This window comes from Crocodylus siamensis, chromosome 10 (assembly GCF_052110815.1).
Source record: "Crocodylus siamensis isolate JL-2025a chromosome 10, ASM5211081v1, whole genome shotgun sequence".
In the NCBI taxonomy this organism is placed as follows: Eukaryota; Metazoa; Chordata; order Crocodylia; family Crocodylidae; genus Crocodylus; species Crocodylus siamensis.
In genome coordinates, this window is record NC_143404.1 from 30,154,729 (window position 1) to 30,173,990 (window position 19,262).

Here is a 19,262-nt window from a genome sequence, read left to right on the forward strand (position 1 = left end):
ATAGTTAATAGTTTGTTCTGTAAGCAAGAAACTAATACAGAACAGATATGTATTTAAGTTTCTATTCAGTGCTTAGAAACTAAATTTAAGAATATTATTGTGCCAAACTTTTACTATTGTGCCAAAATTATTGTGCCAGACTATCTGTTGTTACTTTGTTTGCGATTTAAAATTGTGCCTCACCCCACAGCTGAGCCTGATGAACCTAAGAATATGAAATAAAAACCATCTCTTAACAGTGCAAAGCTAACATACGCCAAAGAAAAAAAATTACAAACATACTGGAAACTGCTTCCAAATTACCCCCGGGCTTATATAGGCAACTCAAATTAAAACAAAAATGAGCATTTTAATACTAAATCATGTTTATTTTTTCTTTTCCTCTCCCTTCTTGTCTCGTTTGCTGGAGGTTGGTTCTCAGTCAGTGATATACCTGGGCAGTGTGCTGGTTTCATTAATCTCCAGTGTACTTAATATTAAAATATAAAAAGCTAAATACCATTTTAGATCAGGGATGGGCAAAATACTGCCCACAGGCCAAATGCAGCCCACCAACTGATTGGATCTGGCCCACAGGCAAATGCCCACAACTGATTGTATCCACCCAGGGGCAACCCATGCTGTGCTCATGCCTGTGGCCCCTGCTGGCCTCAGTCCTAGCCCCAGCCCCTGGCCAGTGTGCATAGCTTCCCAGTGGAACTGTTCCCAGTGAGGCTGCAACTTCCCAGATACAGCTCAGCTCCCCTGCCCCCAGCAGCTCCTCCTCCTGCCCATGCTGCACTGGACAAGAGGTAATGATGGGAAGCAGCAGCGGCCATGTGGGGTGCAGGAAGAAGGTGCAACTTGACAGCTCCTCCCCCAGCATACAGGACTCTAGCTCTGGCTTCTGGTTGCTTTCCACCCATTCTGCCCACCAGGCACAATGAGCAGGCACTTGTGGGTGGAAGGCAGCCAGGAGCTAGAGTGGGAGCCCCATGCACTGTGGCAGGAGCTGCCTGACTGAAGTTTCCCCTCCTCCCCACTGCCTGGCCGGGCATGTGGTTCCCAGCATGTATCCCCATGGCCATCACTGCCATTTCCTATTATTACCCACTGCCTGGAGTGGTGCAGTAGGGGCAGAGGCAGGAGGAGGAGCCACTTGAGGTGCAGGAAGTTGAGCAGTACCTGAAAGGCTACACTGAAACCAGCTCTGCTGAGAAGCTGTGTGGACTGACCTGGGCTGGGGCTGGGTGTGAGCAGAAGCTCACTATGGGATACCTTGGGCAGGAGCAGGTGGGGCTTGGCCCCATGCAGAGTACCGCGGAGGCAGTCATAAGCCAGATGGGGGAAGGTGGATCACATTTGCACCTGCACTGCCCAGATGAGCTCTGCTGCATGTACCCCCTAGACCCCTGTCCTTTCCTCTCTACCTCCACCCTGGCCAGCTCCCAGGACCTAGCATGTGGGTAGCTGCCCCCACACATGCACACCCCACCACCCTCCCTCCCCCAAACACACTGACACACCACACAACCCCCAACACAAACACACATATATCCACCATCACACACCCCTCACACACAATATACAAAAGTAAGACTATATTGAGGTATTATGCATTCACCTCTATATATAGTACTCAAAAAAACATAAATCAGGAAAAATATTTTCTGTAAAATATGTTAATAGTAGATGTTTGATTTTTAGTATATGATTTGGTTTTTAGCTATAATTTGTTTAAATGATCTCTTATAAAAAAAAGTTATGCATGTGGCCCTCAACAGCTCATCAAAATTCATTAAGTGGGCTGCCAGCTGAAATAATTGCCTGCCCCTGTTTTCAATGGTATCCCCATCTTTGTGGGCTGAATTCACATAGCAAATGAAGGTCTGTGGCATTCCTTCTGGCAATATATGAACTTTCTGCTTCTTCCAAAGAATGCTGAAGAATAAGAAATGCCTTTTTAACACTTTTTAAATCAGTCACACATTTCACTAGCAAAAATCAGTGTGCTAAACAGCCATGCTTGGTTTTGGGAGGTAGAGGTGTAACACACTTGGTAGTTTAGGTCCTCAGGGGTTCACCCCAATTTGCTTCACATGGGCTCACACCATTTAGTTTTGCTATGAATCTGGAATTTGAACAAATTTTAAAGCTCCAAGCTAAATTAATATGAAGTTTCTTGTAGTTACATAGCAAACTCATGTGAAAATATGTAGTTTGCACAGTTTCAGTGTGAAACCCTTAAAAAGGCTCCTTTTTGTCCTAGAGATAGGAGTTGTATGCTTGCAACAAATCCTGAAACCAGGGAGATTTATGTAATACTAGCTGAAACCAACAAAACATTTGTGATTAAGTTATTGCAAAAGTATTTCTTTAAATACAGGATTTTTAGTTATCCTTTGACCGAATACTTTAATGGAATCAAAGTGGGGGAAGGAAGAATGGGCCTGGGGCTGGTGGCAGCACAGAGGGTCCCAGAACATGGGAAATGGTGTGTTTCCCAATTTGCAGGCTGGCAGAGGTTTCAAACCTGCAAACGGCTCGGGATAGTGAGAGGAGGGTGGTCAGGCTGGGGATGGCATGCGCATGTGCACATCCACATGGCCACCCAGCAGCCTGGAGAGCAGGTCCCTGCAGGTAAGTCTGGTGGTGGCGGGGGGTGGGGAAGATTGAGGCCCCCATTGTGAGGGAGGGAGGGAGTTGGGCAGAGCAGGTCAGGACTAGGGATAGGGCTCTATGCATGGACGTGGGGCCCAGGCCATGTGTAGCTGCAGGGCTCATGTGGGGAGCAGGATTGGGTCATGGGTGGCTCCTCCAGGGGGTGGGGAGGGCTGGCTCCCCACCACGGTGCACACTCCCAGGGGAAATATGGGGGGAAGGATGTGTCCTTCAGATATGTGCATAGTGCAGGGACAGGTGCAGACTAGCCAGGGGTTCCACCCAAGGGTCTGGCGGGAGTGTGGAGCTCAGCTCAGCAGGGTGTAAGTGCAAGGGGGGTGTAGGGACCCCCCCACACACTCCCTCCATGGCAGGCATGCCCCACTCCCAGCACCAGCGGCAGGCAATGGGTGCTCAGGGTGCTCATACCCCATGCAGGTGATGGCACCCAGCAGTGCACAGCTTTGACCAGTGCTGCACATTTTGGCGAGAAGCACAGCCTGGCAGGACTGCTTCTATCGTGGGGGTTCCCCACATGCATGCTCAGCTTCTGCACTCACAGGAAGCTCCGAGAGAAGCTCCGCACAGGAGCTGGCTGCCTTTCCCCACCCCTCCCTCCCACCACTGTGGAGGTCCTAGGGCTCTGGTGGAAATGGAGGGAAGCCCCATCCCCTGCTTCCCTGCAGTCCTGGGACCTGCACAGCAGAGAGCTGCACATGCATGCAGGGAACCCCTGTGATAGAGGTGGCCAGCTGGGCTGCCCTCCTCACCCCCATGTGCAGTGCTGGCTGGAGCCTTGAGTGTCCACACCTGCTGCTGCTGCTGGCAATGGGGGCTGTGTGCCATGGAAGGGCTGAGGGGGGTCCCCACAGCCCCCCACCCTCCCTCACATCCCACAAAGCTCACACACCCACACCCTGCCCCCACAACCCTCCCACATATATACCCCCAACATACCTTATTTACCCCTCACACCCCCTACACACCACCATACACCCCCCAACCTCCACACCTCTCACACACAATGTAGAAAAGTAAGACTATTTTTTGAACTATTATGCAATCATCTGTATATGCACTATACAAATACAAATTATGGCAAATATTTTTTGTAATAAAATTAAAAATATGTTATAGTAGGTGTTTGACTTTTAGTGCATGATCTGGTTTATTCCTGGTTCCAAGATGGCAACCCTCCCCTCCCAAAAGGAGTACTTCTGGGGAGCAAGGGGAGGGACTTCTGATGACAAAGGTCAGGGGTTAGGGGTGGGACTTTTGGTCCCAAGGTGGCAACCAGGAGACAGGGCAACTGCCAAGGGTGGGGCTCAACAGCTCACCAAAACTCATTATGTGGCCCTCCAGCCAACATAATTGCCTGCCCCTGAAGTAAAGGCTGCCAATGATTTGTTTAGAAATGTATGATATCTCGAGTATAAACTTTTCTCTAGAAGATTGTCAATGACAGTTAGATCCTGCTGTCAAATCTCTATTGTGTTTCTCTCTCTCTGAAATAAGAATATCCCCACAATTTCTAGAGATTGTAGATTTCCTAATTAAATAATCCCTATGTGTATGGTAGTAACAGATATTCAAAAGTAATGGGAGTTTAGATTCTGTAGGTTGTTTGATCAATAGGCAGACTAGCTTTCTTTCTATATTACTGTCTTTTTTATGTGGGCATTTACAGAAGAGTAGAATCAGTTTTGGCTTGGAAATTCTTCTGTCTTTTTTTTCCCCTCCCAGGGAGACAGGGGTTCAAGGGGATTTTGGTTTCTAATCTGCACCATAGAGAGTTTTCATTAAAATAAAAATGCTAAGCTACATATCAGCAAGTGAGTTTGAACTCAGACTAGGCAATGATAGGTGTACAAATGAGAAAAATGGTTTGCCATTTTTAAAAAAAAAATTAAGCTAGGCCCTTAGGAGGTAAAAATCATTAATGCCTATTCAGCCATACTGATTTGGATCGTATCTGTTAGTTTTTATGATTTTAACAAAGCATTGAGTATGCATACTGTTTTGGGAAAATAATACATTTTTTTAACTATCATGACATAAGTATAAGCCCTTGGCATATATGTATACAACAGAATGCTAACTTGTGCAGTCCACTGCCACCTATTCTGTATAATGGTAGCTACTGGAAATCTGATAAACTGCAGATTATTATTGCCAATATATGAAAAGCACTTATGTTCTGGTATTGGGTTCCTGATACTCAATGTTCTGTTTTCAAAGAAGAATCTTTGGTGCATTTTAATCAGCAGTTTCGCTGCCAGAAAGCAGCTGAGCATAGTAGATATATGGCCATGTGATGAGTTACTTCTGGGGCCCATCCTCATGGGACATGGGCAAGACCTGGTGCAAAGAGCCTCCCAACGAAAAGCACTCCCAATACAAATCCCAAGAAAAACCATGTAACATTTTTCTCATGATACTGTATAGTCTTACTTACCAAAAATCTTTGTCCATTTATGTTGTACTTTCTGACAACTTTCTCACAGTCCTTGTACTTCAACTATGAATGAAAAAAAAAATGTCTGAGAATTAATCTGAGAATGGTTTAAAGCACAAATACAACAAAGCACTAATGGTTGTACACATGTTTAAGGAAATGTTTTGTTTCCTTTGTATTTGGTGAAGTTCTTCAGCACATGCAGCAGTGTACATTGCTTTGTCTATAATAAAGATTTTGGTTAGAAGTGTAAATTGGAAAGAAACCCAAGACAAACCACTAAAGGACAGGCAGAATGGTAGACAATGGGTTCTTCTGCTCCCAGTTTGAACAGTGAAGATTTGTGCTGCACCTATCATGGTCTGTGCTTAAATAGTATACTCAGACATGCATATAGGTGTGTAAGAAAAGGCTACCTAGACTGAATGTGTTTACAGATTTTAAAACAGGAGCAACTACTTTCCATGCCCACTTAAAGAGTCTCCAATAACAGAGGCATAATAAAGCAGCCATAGTACCTGAAGCTGTTGGACACAGGGGGCAGAAGTGACTCTTGGCTGCTGTGGTGCTTGCAGTATAATCATATAACTAGGGTGGTGGTGCTGATATTTGTATGCCCCTTCCCCTAAGTCAGCATCTGGAGCAGCTGCCCTGGTTGCCATGCTCTCATTACACTACTACCAATAATTTTGTCTGACAAAACCTTGATGCTCTGAGAAAACTGTTTCTCTTAGGCCAGTGCAGGGAAGTATGCTGAAACCCTCAAAACTGTGGAAAAAGTATATTCTGATAGCTGCCATAAACATTCAGCACCCTTATAACAAAACCTTCTTCAGTTTCAACTGAACACAGTAGAAGTTGTATGAATACAGTGACAGCTGAAATAGAAGAAGTAAATTATTTTTAAACATCCTGAATTTCTTCTTCATTATGATATCTTTCATGGTCATGTTTGGGGCATGGTTCTAGGCTCTGCTGTGGTAGTTTCTATGCAAAACAGTTTACAGTTTAAGCAGAAAGTGAGAGAATCCATGAGAGTACAAAAGTCAGGTGGGGCAGGAAATACAAGGTAACAAAGAATCATTGTGATCAAAGCAGCACCTGTGTGTACCAGCTGTCTACCCAGTGTTGAACATTTTGTAGGCATGATGACAAAGAAGCGTTTGAGATGAGATGAGAAGGAGGATAATGTAGTGACTGCGTATATTTATCGATGGTGCCCAAAACATTATATTTGAACAGAACTGTCACATTGTGAGAGAGAAGCACTTTATATGGTTAAATACAGTTCTCGTTTTAACAGACAGGGAGCTTTCCTATCTGAACCACCTATTTTGTCCTGTGTGGCTGGGATAAGCCAGCTACTAAGTTCCTAGAAGGCATTTTTAATGTGGATCCATTGTAAAAAATATAGTTAAACCATATACCAATATATTGCTAAGGTGCTGTGACATGTTACCTTTAAACCACTCTAAATCTGTGGTGTGTTAGGCTGTGTCACTGTTGACATAGGGGGTTAACGCAGGTACATGTGCACCCTGGATATCAGCTGTGCACCCCCTGGAAGCTAGCTGTGAAACCAGAATTGCACTTCCTGTTTTGCTGGTTTCACTGCTGACTTGGCAATTGGCCGTTAGGGAACTCCCTCCCCCCACAAGAGAGCAATCGGCCCCTGGGGGACCTCCCTCTGGTTGGCAATTGGCCTCTGTGGGATCTTCCCTCCATCGGCGATCTGGTGCCCTCATAGACTCAGGAGGCACCAGTCACCCATGGGCTGTGTTAAAATAGTTTCAGAGCAGTCACAGGTTATGGTTTAATGTCATCTGTGACCTGCACAACTGTGACATTCCACTAGAGGGCCTAGTGAGCAGTGGGGCTGTGTGAAATTTTGCCTGCTGTTTCATTTTGATACATTTAGACTCATTTCAGACTCGAAACAGTGAAATCAAAATGAAACAAAGGGCTTCGAAACAACCTCAAAGCAAAACAAGAGCAGTCAAAATGTTTTGAAAGTCTCAAAACATTTCAAGTTTCAATGCAACCTGGCTGAGTTCTTCTCCACAGCACTAGGATTAGCCCGGGGAAGGGAACTCAGCCTGATCTCTCAGTTTCCCTCCCCAGCACTGCAATCCATCGGTCTGGGGAAGGGAACCGAGCCCATTCGCACAGCACCCACAGCCCTCCTGGGGTTGTGGCCCCAGATCTGCCTGCCAGATGAGAGAAGGCATGCGCTGCTGCCTGGGACCAGCAACATGCTGGCGCCAGTCTCAGGCAGCAGCACCTGGCTTCCCTCCCTCATCTGGCAGGCAGATCAGGGACCCCCAACCCTGGGAGGACTGGCACAGTCCCCACAGCCCTCCCGGGCCCCTGATCAGCCTGCCAGATGAGAGAAGCTGTTTCGAGCCTCCCTATTATAGCCTATGGGTGAAAGAGCATCACAGTTTTGATGAAACAAAAAGGAACAGCGGTTTCAAATCAAAATGAAATTTGAAATGAAATCCTGTTCTGTTGAAATGTTGAAATGCAAGTCAAAATAGAGTGGTGCTGTTTTGCACAGCCCTAGTGAGCAAAAGTGTGGCCAGAAGCCAGGACTCTATCCCTCTTTTAGGAGTCGAGCTCTGGGGGTGAAGCACAGCAAGAGCACGGAGTCCAGGGAAGAATGCCATTACTCTCACTGCCGCTGGCTCTGCTGCTGGTGATTAAGTGGTGACAGCATGGACGCTGTCCATGTGGAACCTGTGGAAGCATGCCTCCCTGGGCTCTATGCTCTCACCATGTTCAGCAGTAGGAGCCCTTTTCCTTCTTCCCACGCAAGAATACAGGAGGAAACTAGGGAGGAAAGCCACTCTTCTCTCTGCACCCACTACCACCACCATACTCCCCTGGCTGGGGGACAGCTGTCTGGATTTGGAGCAGAGGATTAGCCCTTTGAGGGAAGGAGCACGTGCCTGACCCCCAGTTCAGGAAACTGGATTGGGCCTTCTGGGGTCCTTTGAGCCAGCAGTATGGTGCTACGTGGGCTAGGGTCATACGCAATTGGTGTGTCTACACATGCAATTAATGCTCAATAAGGTTACTATGCAGTAAAACAAGGTCCAGTAAGATGTGGCTAGGACCACATCTACACATATACCCTGTCAGGCACAGATTTGCACCCAAGGGGTGTAGCCTTGTCCAGGGCTGCCCCTGCTCTTCTGTGCCCCTCTGAAGTAGCCAGGGTAGGGGGTCCAGGCTCCCTCAGGTGCCAGCCCAGGAGCTGGCAGGGTGAATGGGGGCCAGTCCCTATGTACACAGGGCCAGGAGAGCTTTGCCAGCTGCAGGGGCAGCTGTCTTCTAGCCTCGTGAACATCAGGTGGGTCCTGATGAGCACAGAGCTGGGAGGCCCCTACAGCCAGCACAGCTCTCCTAGCCCCGTGCACACCAGGATGGGTCCCAATGTGCATGCGGTCTGAAGACAACTGCTCCTGCAGCCAGCACAGGTACCCCCACATCAGGACTTAGCCAGGCAGCAGTGGCATCCTGTTCACTGACCAGGAACAATTTTGTTTCTCATCATTACCTACCTGTACACTACTGTGCATTACCTAATGCACCATTTATCTAGTACTTTTATGTGTTGGTATAAGCAAAAGGCATATTAGACTAATTTAATATGCAGTAAGTCCAGTGCACCTGTAGATGGTGACACTTTACTGTACATTAGATTAGTCTAATATATATAGTTACCAGTTGAACACAAGGTTTTATTGATATATTTACAATTGTAAAGCCATTTGGAAGCTTACCAGTGCTTCAATCACTATAATAAAATTAATTGTAAATACCTATAAATTTTGGCATTTGATTTGGGGGTTTTTATCAAGGAACTCAAAGCTCTCCCTGCCCCCTTCACTCATGAGGACACAGGTCCCAGCCCCTCACTTCCAAGCCACAATCCCCTGGCCCTGCTGGTGCCCCTCACTCTCTACCCACAGCCCCCCAGCCATGCAGCAGGGGCCCCCCAGCTGACAGAGCTACAGGGACAGGAACCCAGGTCCACAGCCCCCTGGCCCCTGCAGCAGCACCTAAGCCCTGGCTGCCTCCTGGAGGAGGCAGCAACTGCTACAGCAGAATGGAGTGGAGTGTGGAGCGTGGCTCCCCCTCCCCCTCGCCCTCCCCCATGGACAACATGCCTAGAGCGGAGTCTGTGAAGGGTGGGAGATGAGTGTGGCCTGCCTGCTGCACACTTGAGCTCTCCACCCTGCTGCCCGTCACAGGGCTTCTGTGGCCCAGCAGGCGGGACCTGGCATGGCAGGGCAGAGTGGGGCCAGACGGGGAAGCTCTGTGCCGCTGCTGGGATCTCTATAATACCATTGCGAGGTGCCCCCTGACCACCCAGCAGCAACAAGGAGCACAACTCCATGTTGCCAGCTCCACTGCTGTGGGCAAAGGGGTGCCTCACCATGGCAACACAGGACTCATGGCAGCAGCACTGAACTTCCTCACTTTACTCTGCCCTGCCACGCTGGGTCCTGCCCACTGGACCATAGAGACAGGGAGCCCCAAGCCCACAGTGGCTAGTCTGTACCTGTCCCTGCACTGTGTACATATCTGTGGGGTACATGCCCCCCCCAAGACTCCCCTGGGAGTGTGCACAGTGGTGGGGAGCCAGCCCTTCCCACCCCCTGGAGGAGCCACCCATGACCCAATCCTGCTCCCCACATGAGCCCTGCAGCTACACATGGCCTGGGCCCCACGTCCCTGCATAGAGCCCTATCCCTAGTTCTGACCTGCTCTGCCCAACTCCCTCCCTCCCTCACAATGGGGGCCTCAATCTTCCCCGCCCCCTGCCGCCACCAGACTTACCTGCAGGGACCTGCTCTCCAGTTTGCCCAGTGGCCATATGCATATGTGGATGTGCACATGCGCATGCCATCCCCTGCCTGACCACCCTCCTCTCACTATCCCCAGCTGCTTGCAGGCTTGAAACCTCTGCCAGCCTGCAAATTGGAAAACCCACCTTTTCCCATGTTCTTCTTCAGGTTTTTCTTCTTAAAATGAGAAAATCTATGTTTTACCACATTTTTCCATGGCAAAAAAATACCCGGGTCCCTGACTATCAGACACAAAGTAACACCTTTATAAAGTCAAATATGCCAACAATACCTCACCCACCTAAGTATCAGGTCAATTACAGCTTCTGGAACAGCACATAATTTCAGTAATGTAGCAGGCTAATTATCACCTCCTAATTATTTCCAACCTCTGTTAACAGACTGTTAAGTGTTTAGACTGTGTATGGCCAGTGTTTCCTGATGTGATGGTCAATGTTCAGTCATTAACCCTTAATTTGATTCAAACTGTGTGATGCAAATCAGTTAACACAATTTAGAAAATGTTGAACACATCTGCAAATGGCCTTTATCTCACTGGAGCAGAATAACCATACCCTAGCTCCAGCTAGATAGAACATTTCAAAGATAACACAAAGTCATGTGACCTTAAAATGCTTAGAAGGTACTTAGCACAGCTTTACACCCTTTAATACATGGATGTTCCCATTTTAAGTGCCTTTAGCATGGCATGGTTTAAAGGTAGCCTGTAACACCACCTTTACAAGAGCTAATACTCAAAATACTTACCCATGCAAGAGTTTTTACCTCTTTGAGTGATTTCCAGTTACTCATATATGTAAGGGCTTGCAGAAGTTGTACCCTGATCTTATAAAGCACTTTGAAGTGCATGCTATTATATAAACTCTGTCGAATTTAAGGACTCAGTTCCTCAAATAATTACTCCTTGGCATTGTGTTTACTAGCATGACACTGGCTACAGTAATACTGCTCAAGGTTTTAAATGTGTAGTGCAAATGGTAGGAAGTATGTGTAGGCTTGGAACTTAAACTTATATTCCTAAAGGTATTTCCTTTAAGGAAATAATCCATTTCCTTGTTAAATACTACATTTAAAATTTACAAACATGAATGTTTCTCTTTTTTCCGCAAGAAGAGTCAAACAAGTAGTAAATATCTCATTTACTACTTCCTTTTGTAGTGGGGCCTGGCAATATTATAATTCACATTCCTCCAGGGGTGTTTTATAGATAAATGCATTAAAGATTGTGAGATGTTGAGATGCTATGGTAATATTGGCCAAATAATTAGCATTGATATCAAATAAATCTTTACACTGGAGCTCCCAACCACAGGGGCTTGCTTCTTGACAGTGCCGGGGGAGCCCAGTTCAGGCTCCTCCTGCACTAGCGATAAGGCTCAATAAGAGCCCACAACTGTGCTTCCTGCCATGCATGTGTGGTATGACAGGAGGCACGATTGCATGAATCATGCCTTAGAGACCATTGAGCCTTTACCTGCATGTGTACAGGGGCCTTATTAATCTGTTGAACCTAAATTTAAATCTAGTTCTTGGTAAGAATTACATATAAAATATCTCAAGATCTTGGTTACATTTTTTCATGCAGCCAAGCAGAAGAAAACTACACTTGAAACTAAAGATTTGCAACAAGTTAGCAGTTTCACTTCTGCGGAGGGCCTGTAAACATTTACTTCAATTTTCATCTGTGTTTCTTGGCTACTACACTTGAAGCTTGTTTTGCATTTTAGTTTCTAACTTGCCCCAATTTCCCAAATGACAACCTATGAAAGCTATTGAAACCATGAATTTTGCATGATACCAACCTTAAGCTGGCACAGATTTCTTCAAGCTTAGTTCCGTGTCCACTTGAAACTGGACCAGGTATGCTGATATGGTTTGAAAATCCTTAGAAACATTTAGGTCAATCTGGTTTATAATTTAAGATGGAAGTTTCTGGATTTTTGTTTTTGTTGTTGTTGTTGTTGTAAATGTGACAGGTAGATATTTATGCTGAGCATTAAAAATTAGGGAACGTTATAGAGCTATAGAGAAAGAAATATGTGGAAGAGAAAAGACATCAGTTCCAACATGAATGTACCAAATTCCCTACTCATATGACCCCTGTTCAAACTCACCAGTACCAGGAAGATTCCACAGAATGTAAAGCAGCAGTGAATTTGGCCCATTTTGCTATAAATTTTTTTGTAGAGTGCTAAGCTGAAAGAGGTCATAAGCAATGAGAGGTTTGAGGCTTTCACTCCCTAGTGCATTACAGAAAACGCTACTGTAGCTAAAAAATTCTGTCTAGGAATTCTGAGGGAGGCCCTCTCTCTTAAAGAAATAGTGTTGAGAACATGATTCGTGGGGGGAACTGGGGTGAGAAACAGGTCCACTTGGATCCTGAAGTTGCCCTCCTTTTTATTTGAATCAAAACTTCCAAGAATTTTTCTTCCATTTTTAGATAAAAAAGCAGCGGAAATATAGTTATGAATCATTCTGTTGTGAGACAGCAAAATGCGTTTGTCTTTGGGAATTAAAATCTACTGAAAGCACTGGAATAAATCTCTAGGGCAAATAGTCTGCCTCCCTTGCTTAGACAGAGCAGTACTTATTCATAAGGGAAGTCCCTAGGAAGTTTATGGAATTAATTGTGAGTGCTGCCTGACAAAGAAGCAGGCTTCATTTTATGGTCATTAAAAGGCTAGGTATGTGGATTTCCAGACTGGCTTTTTAAAGGAGCATAAGTGATCTGAGTAGCAAATCCTTAATGAATTTAAGAATCTAACACTCTGTAGACTTCCGAAAGTCGCAGTACAAATACTGAAACACTTTGTGTCAGGGTTCCTGTCAGATTTTCCCTATAGTCCAGCAAACACAAGGTACTTTAGCTTTAAATTGAGCTCTAGGCTATAACACAGTTTTATAATGCACTCAAGTTCATAGTGGGTCCTGAAACGGAAGATATTTAGATACAGGAATTAGCTTACTGGAGACACCATAAATGACCAACATTTAACACTTTCCTACCTTTAAAACTAGAGTTACTATGTTAAGTATATAATTTTTACAGCACCAAACTAAATGAGACATCCTTACAAAGCATTTTTTTCTTGCTTCCTTTAGAAGCTATTAGTTTCTTTGCTATTAATTTAGCATATATATTTTCAGAATTTAAAAAAGCCTTTGTGAGACCAACATAGAATACAATGGCCTTTTTTATGAGGCATGTTTTGATTTCTTAAAAGATCATTTGAAATTATTTGTGCCACAGATTCTGCGCTTGTTTTAAATAATGTGCATTTGTGCATCTGAGTAGGCTCATAGGAAAGTAGAGCTGGAAAGGAACTCATAAGGCCATCTAGGCCAGACTCCTGCACAAAATAGGATCATCTCTGACTAAACTATCTCTGCCAAGTGTCTCTTTTGATGTTTCCAAGGATGGAGATTCCATACTTCTCTAGGTAGCCTGTTCCAAAGCCTGACCACCCCCGTACTCAAGAAGTTCCTCCTAATTTCCAACCTAAATTTCCCCTGCTGCAATTTGAGGTCATTGCTCCAAGCCCTGTCCTGTACAGCCCCAGAGAAAAGCCCATTTACATCCTCTCTATAATCACCCTTCAGATATTTCATGACTGTGATCAAATTTCACTCCCACCCCATCCCACCCCAGGCTCCTCTTCTTCAGGCTAAGTAACCCTATTTTTTTCAATCTTTTCTCATAAGTCTTAGGGCCTCGATCAACTTTGTTGCCCTGTGTGGGACTCTTTCCAAACTGTCCATGCCCTTTTTGAAGTGTGGGACCCATACTTCATGTAAATCCTCTCACTAGTGCTGAATAGAGTGGAAGAATCCCTTCCCTTGATTTCCAAGTGATACTCCAGTTTATACAACCCAGGACTCTGTTGGATTTTTTTGCAAGGAGAGCGCATTGTTGCTTTATATTCAGCTTATGGTCTACTGTAATCCACGGGTCTTTCTCTGCAGTACTGAAGCCTCCGCACTACTGAAGCCTGCAATAATGAAGTCTGGTTTTATGCATGCAGTTATTCTGTCCCAAGTGTAGGACATTACACTTGTCCCTGTTCAGTTTCATCTGACTGATTGTGTATCATTTCTCCAGTCTGTCCAGGTCATCCTGGATTCTAGCCTTGCCCTCCAGGGTGTCTGAAATTCCACCCAAAACTTGGTGTTATCCATAAATTTGCTAAGCACACACTCAGTCCCGTCATCCAAACCATTAATGAAGATATTGAACAATACCAGACCCAGGATAGAACCCTGGGGAATCCCCCTTGATACCTCCTCTCAACTAGACATAATATGTAATACATATATATCTATATCTATAGATAGATGTATTACATGTTATGTCTAATTGAGAGGAGGTATCAAGGGGGATTCCCCAGGGTTCTATATCTATATATATATATGCATACTGTATATATGTGTGTGTACGCGCGCACACACACACACACACACACACACACTCACACACATGCTTAAGATATGTTACAGTCATTTGTTTTTCAACTATTCAAGGGCAAAACATAATGAAACTTACTGTTTTAAAGTACTCTGCTAGGTTATCTGGGTTCCAAGCAGCCACTTCTGAGCGATAAGGAATGTTTCGCAAATCCATTTTAGCTTTAATTTCCTAGGAGGTTACAGAATTTTCATGCCAAGAGTATTGATGAAACAGCATAGACTTCTTGTCTGAGACCACTTCCAGCGAGTTTAATGATCTCCTTGCCTAATACATGCCCAGATCTTCTTTTGTTAAATACTGACTTCTTATTTCTGAATTATGGTGTAAGAGCATTCAAGAGAGCCCCTGCTTCCTCTCAGTACAAAATGGTCTCTTCTCAGAAAACTTGTCAGCTAGTCAGTCTTACCACTTCCTTTATATGTGAATCTAAATAAGTAAACAAGGAAGCGCAGTAACATGTTTAAAATATTCTGCCTGCTGCGTGTAAGTGAAATCTGTATGAATCCTTTTCATTTGAATTTAGGTGGGAAGGGTGTTTGTGTATTTACATGAGGTACTCATATAAATATACTGGCACCTAGACTCTGTGTTGTGTGCATGTATATACGTGAAGATTCCTGAAAAAGACTGTTGCTTTTGAGTTAAATTTGCTTAAGTGCAAATGTAGCCATGCGATACCTGAAAAAATGAGGAAATACCTACATAAAGGAACTTTCTTTTGCATATCTTGTCACCCCAGATTACAAATTAACTACTTATATTAGTAAATACTCCCTTACCTTTCTAACATGTAAAAATAATAACATGTAAAATAACACATAAAACAAATTCCTCTGACTCATGCAGTTATGCAAGCTCTTAGCAGTAGTCTCTGAAATTGTTCCCTGTATTTTCTACAGTCATATGTACATAGTCTGAGTGTATGGTATTTTATATACATGAAGGTACAGTACCAAGTTAGTGTTACATTTGTGCATGAGGATAGATGCTCAGATATAGTTATGGAGTCAATACATAAACAGTACCTCAGTGATATAAGGTCATAATTAGAACCGGAGGAAATATTTAGAAGTTCCAGGTTTAAATGAATTTTTAAAATTAAATTATAATGATTTCTCCTGCATTTTATATGCAGGCCTAGTGGTAACCACCCTGAGCCTGAGCAATAAAGTATTGAATCCTGAGATTGGTAGCCTAATTAAAGGCAGGCAACCAGCAAACCAACCTGAAGTATTGACTTCAGGAGGGTGCAAAAATAGCAGGCATTGCTGCTGCTCTCTAGGTTGCTATATTGCTAGCAGCTCAGTTGTAGCTTCTGCCTTGTCTACTACTGCTACCAAGGGCACAAAACTGCCCCATTATACCTCTGCATGATATAATAGGGGTCATGTGACAGACCCCAGAGTTATGATAAATTAATCCTACCATGTTCCTTTAACTCATCTACACTTCCCCCTTTCAGCTTCCTGACTGAGACTGCTAATCCAAACTTCCTAAGAGCTTTAAACACATTCCATTAAAAAGATACCTTGAGAAATTTGACTTTATTCTTCCTTGCCCCAAAACAGAATTTCCTCCCAAAGTCATGCTGATAGAAGGTGCTGCATAAGTATCATCCAGTCATGGTTTAGTGACAGGGATGAGGTCTGGTAATTTATGGACCTGAGTAGGAATAGTGTTTTCTGTACACTATAGCTCTGTCATGTATACCTGCATACTTCACACATTCTGAAAAAATGTTACACCTGATCTGTGTAAAGATGTTTGGGTTTTTTTCTTTGAATAGTGGTTTGTTCATTTGGATAAATGCATACTACATTCATAGACAAATTCAGGCTGCTAGGGAAACATAATATTTAATTTCCTGTTGAAATTTTCATCCGTATTTTCGCATTAATGTAATTGTTTGTCATGCAATTTCCTGTTGTATTTTATCCGTGGAAAATGTTGGTCACTTGCTCAGATAAATAGGTTGCCCAGTGAGAACAGTGTGTGTGTGTGTGTCTGTGTGTCTGTGTGTGTGTCTGTGTGTGTGTGAACTGCCCACCATTATAATGTAGGACAGGGTATTTAGTAACATGGTAACTGAAATAAATGATATATTTTTTCCTTTATTTCCAGCTTTAGATTTCAGTTAATTACTCATAATTTCTGCCCTCTCACCATTTCCATAGCTACTTCGTTGTTTTCTCTCCCTATTTCTCTGTAGTCACTGTTGTTCCTCACAATAATGATTCTTCCCCTTTCACCTCACCTATCTGACTCTTCTTTATCTTTGGGCCTTCTTAGTGAAAAAGGTGAGTAGACCAGGTTGAGTTCCATGATGGCAGGATATTGTAACCAAAATAAGGATTGAAGAGGAGATTTGAAGAGTGGATTTAAGTACTGGGAAAAGAAGGAAAGGTTGGAGGATCTAAGCAGGCCCAGAGGGGTTGGTGGCTAAGGCAGCTTGGAGGGCTTAACTGTTAGGAAGGAGCATAGACTGATCCTTGAGGGAGGTAGACAGAGTGGTAGCTGTGGAAACAGTCGTGGGTGGATGAATGAGATGGGGCAAGTAGCGAGCAGTAAAAGGGGAAATAGAGTTGATCAGTCACATCTCCAAACCCACCTAAATTTTGTATGTCCACAAGCAAAGAGAAGTGGAGAACCTTCAAAAAAGAAGACAAAAGGCCTGTGAAGTCTCCATGAGAGGAAAATACAAGATAACATCCCTTTCACAGCACGCTATGTTGCATGAATTTTGTGCCTCAGAATGTCAGCCTTTTGTGAAGACCTGCAGTCCCCTAAAAGTGTTACACTGAGAAATACAGTAAACTCTAGTTAATTAGCCTGTGGGATAATTCACCACTACGGTTTAATTTGGCATTGTTTCAGTTCCCTGCCAGAAACCTTGTCTCCCACCCCCACCCCTACCCCTCCCTCCTGTCCCTATTATCAGCTCCTGATAATCCATCACCACTGTGTTAATTGGTTACTACTGGATATTTCACCAGTAGTAATATTCTGCTTGGAGTGGGAAATTAACCAATTCGCTCATAGTAACTAGTACTAGATACCAGACTGAGATAATTTTATAGCTTTTTATTTGAAAAACCTTCACTGATAACAAATTTCACTTTAGAGGGTAACTTTTCAAGTACTTACAAATATAGGCTAACAATGAAATTGCCCTTTAGTTATAGCTACACTGGGTTGAATAGTACTTGAGATTCTTAGTGTTTTGGAGCTGACAGTTCAAAAAGAAAGCCCATACTGCCCACGCTCTTCAGGGTTAAAAAAGCATTAACACTTTCCACCCTCTCTTTCCTCTCTGAGGAAGGCAGAAGATGACATTGTGGATGGACCTTACTGGAAGATGGAACTCATGTCTAACTACTTTCATAATGACTTTTTCCACAACACCTTGGTTTACATTTTCATTTTTCCAGAGCTGTCTTATTGCACACATGAAGCTCATAAATCTTTAAACTAACATGAAGTAAAACTCCACAATCCTGCGGAGTTGTCCATTTTGGCTTTTTATTTATTTATTTATTTATTTTTGTCTTTTGACCAATTTAATTTTAATACATTCCAACTAACAGATCTTCCTCCACTTTTCCTAAGGGACTGTTCCATCCTCAGTTGCATCTGACTTGAAGGGTTTTTTGAATTTGTCATAATTTTCCCTTTCTTAATGTAATCCCCTTTATTCTATGATACAAACATTAATATTACACACACTAAAGAATCCTTGTTTTTTATACCAATTGGATATCTTTACAATGTTACATATTTCTAGTTATCCCTTCATAATCACTATCTTGAACTCAGCTACTATGACTGCCTGTAACTTTTCTCATCCATCAGTTTCTTTCCACTGTCTAGTAATTGCTTGTTTGCCCTTAGTTTCATAGTATCATAGTGCTTAGGGTCGGAAGGGACCTAACAGATCATCAGGTCCAACCCCCTGCCCTGGGCAGGAATGAGTACCAGGGTCATAACACCCCAGTCAAATCTCTGTCTAGCCTCCTCTTGAAGACCCGCAGGGGAGGAGAGAGCACCACCTCCCTTGGGAGTCCATTCCAGAGTCTGGCAGCCCTAACCATGAAGTAATGTCTCCTGCTATCCAGCCTGAACCTGCTCTCGGACAATTTGTCAGCGTTATTCCTAGTAACCCCCAGTGGTGCCCAGGGGAACAGAGCCTCACCCAATTTCCACTGGTCCCCCCTGGTGAGTTTACAAATGGCCACCAGATCCCCTCTCAGCCTTCTCTTGTGGAGCCTGCATAGATTCAGGCCCTTTAGCCTCTCTTCATAGGGTCTGACCCGCTGCCCCTTGACCATACAAGTGGCCCTCCTCTGAACCCTCTCAATGCTAGCTACATCCCTCTTGAAGTGCAGCACCCACAACTGGACGCCGCAACTTCTCTTTTGCAATACCTTTCTGCTAATCTGAAGCCCAAAACTGAATACGAAAAGTCAGGGAGTATGATTGATGGAATAATTAGTTTGTACAGTTGCTAGTGAGTACAGTAGAAGTTGTATGAATACAGTGACAAGTTAATTGGGTTCCATGTGTGACCTTGTCCATACTATAGATGGGAACCAATCTGTGTCTGGCTTCCAGCAATATTAGCTATGAATGGTGGCTTTATATTTTTCTATGTTTTTTTGCTTAGGGCTTATGTGGCTTCAGCAACTTGAAGACCCAAAGTATACACAGTGTTAGGTTAACTGTGGATACTGTGTTTAACTATCTAAACAGAGCCAAAAAGTTTCAGAGCTGAAGTATAGGATAAAGACAAGGCATAGTCAGTACCATAGATCAAGCATTGGTTTATCTGGAT

At 43.9% G+C, this 19,262-nt stretch overlaps 1 protein-coding gene across 1 annotated transcript in view; it reads right to left on the reverse strand.

Moving 5' to 3' along the window:
* Positions 1–14,795, reverse strand: part of LCP2 (lymphocyte cytosolic protein 2) — a 54,370-nt gene extending 39,575 nt beyond the window's left edge. The window contains exons 1-2 of the mRNA XM_090020635.1: positions 14,510–14,795; positions 5,096–5,158 (exon numbers count right to left, since the gene is read on the reverse strand). Of these exons, the coding sequence (XP_089876761.1) occupies positions 5,096–5,158; positions 14,510–14,587 (141 nt within the window). The 5' untranslated portion in view covers positions 14,588–14,795. The remainder of the gene's footprint in view (positions 1–5,095; positions 5,159–14,509) is intronic.
* Positions 14,796–19,262: the final 4,467 nt, after the last annotated feature.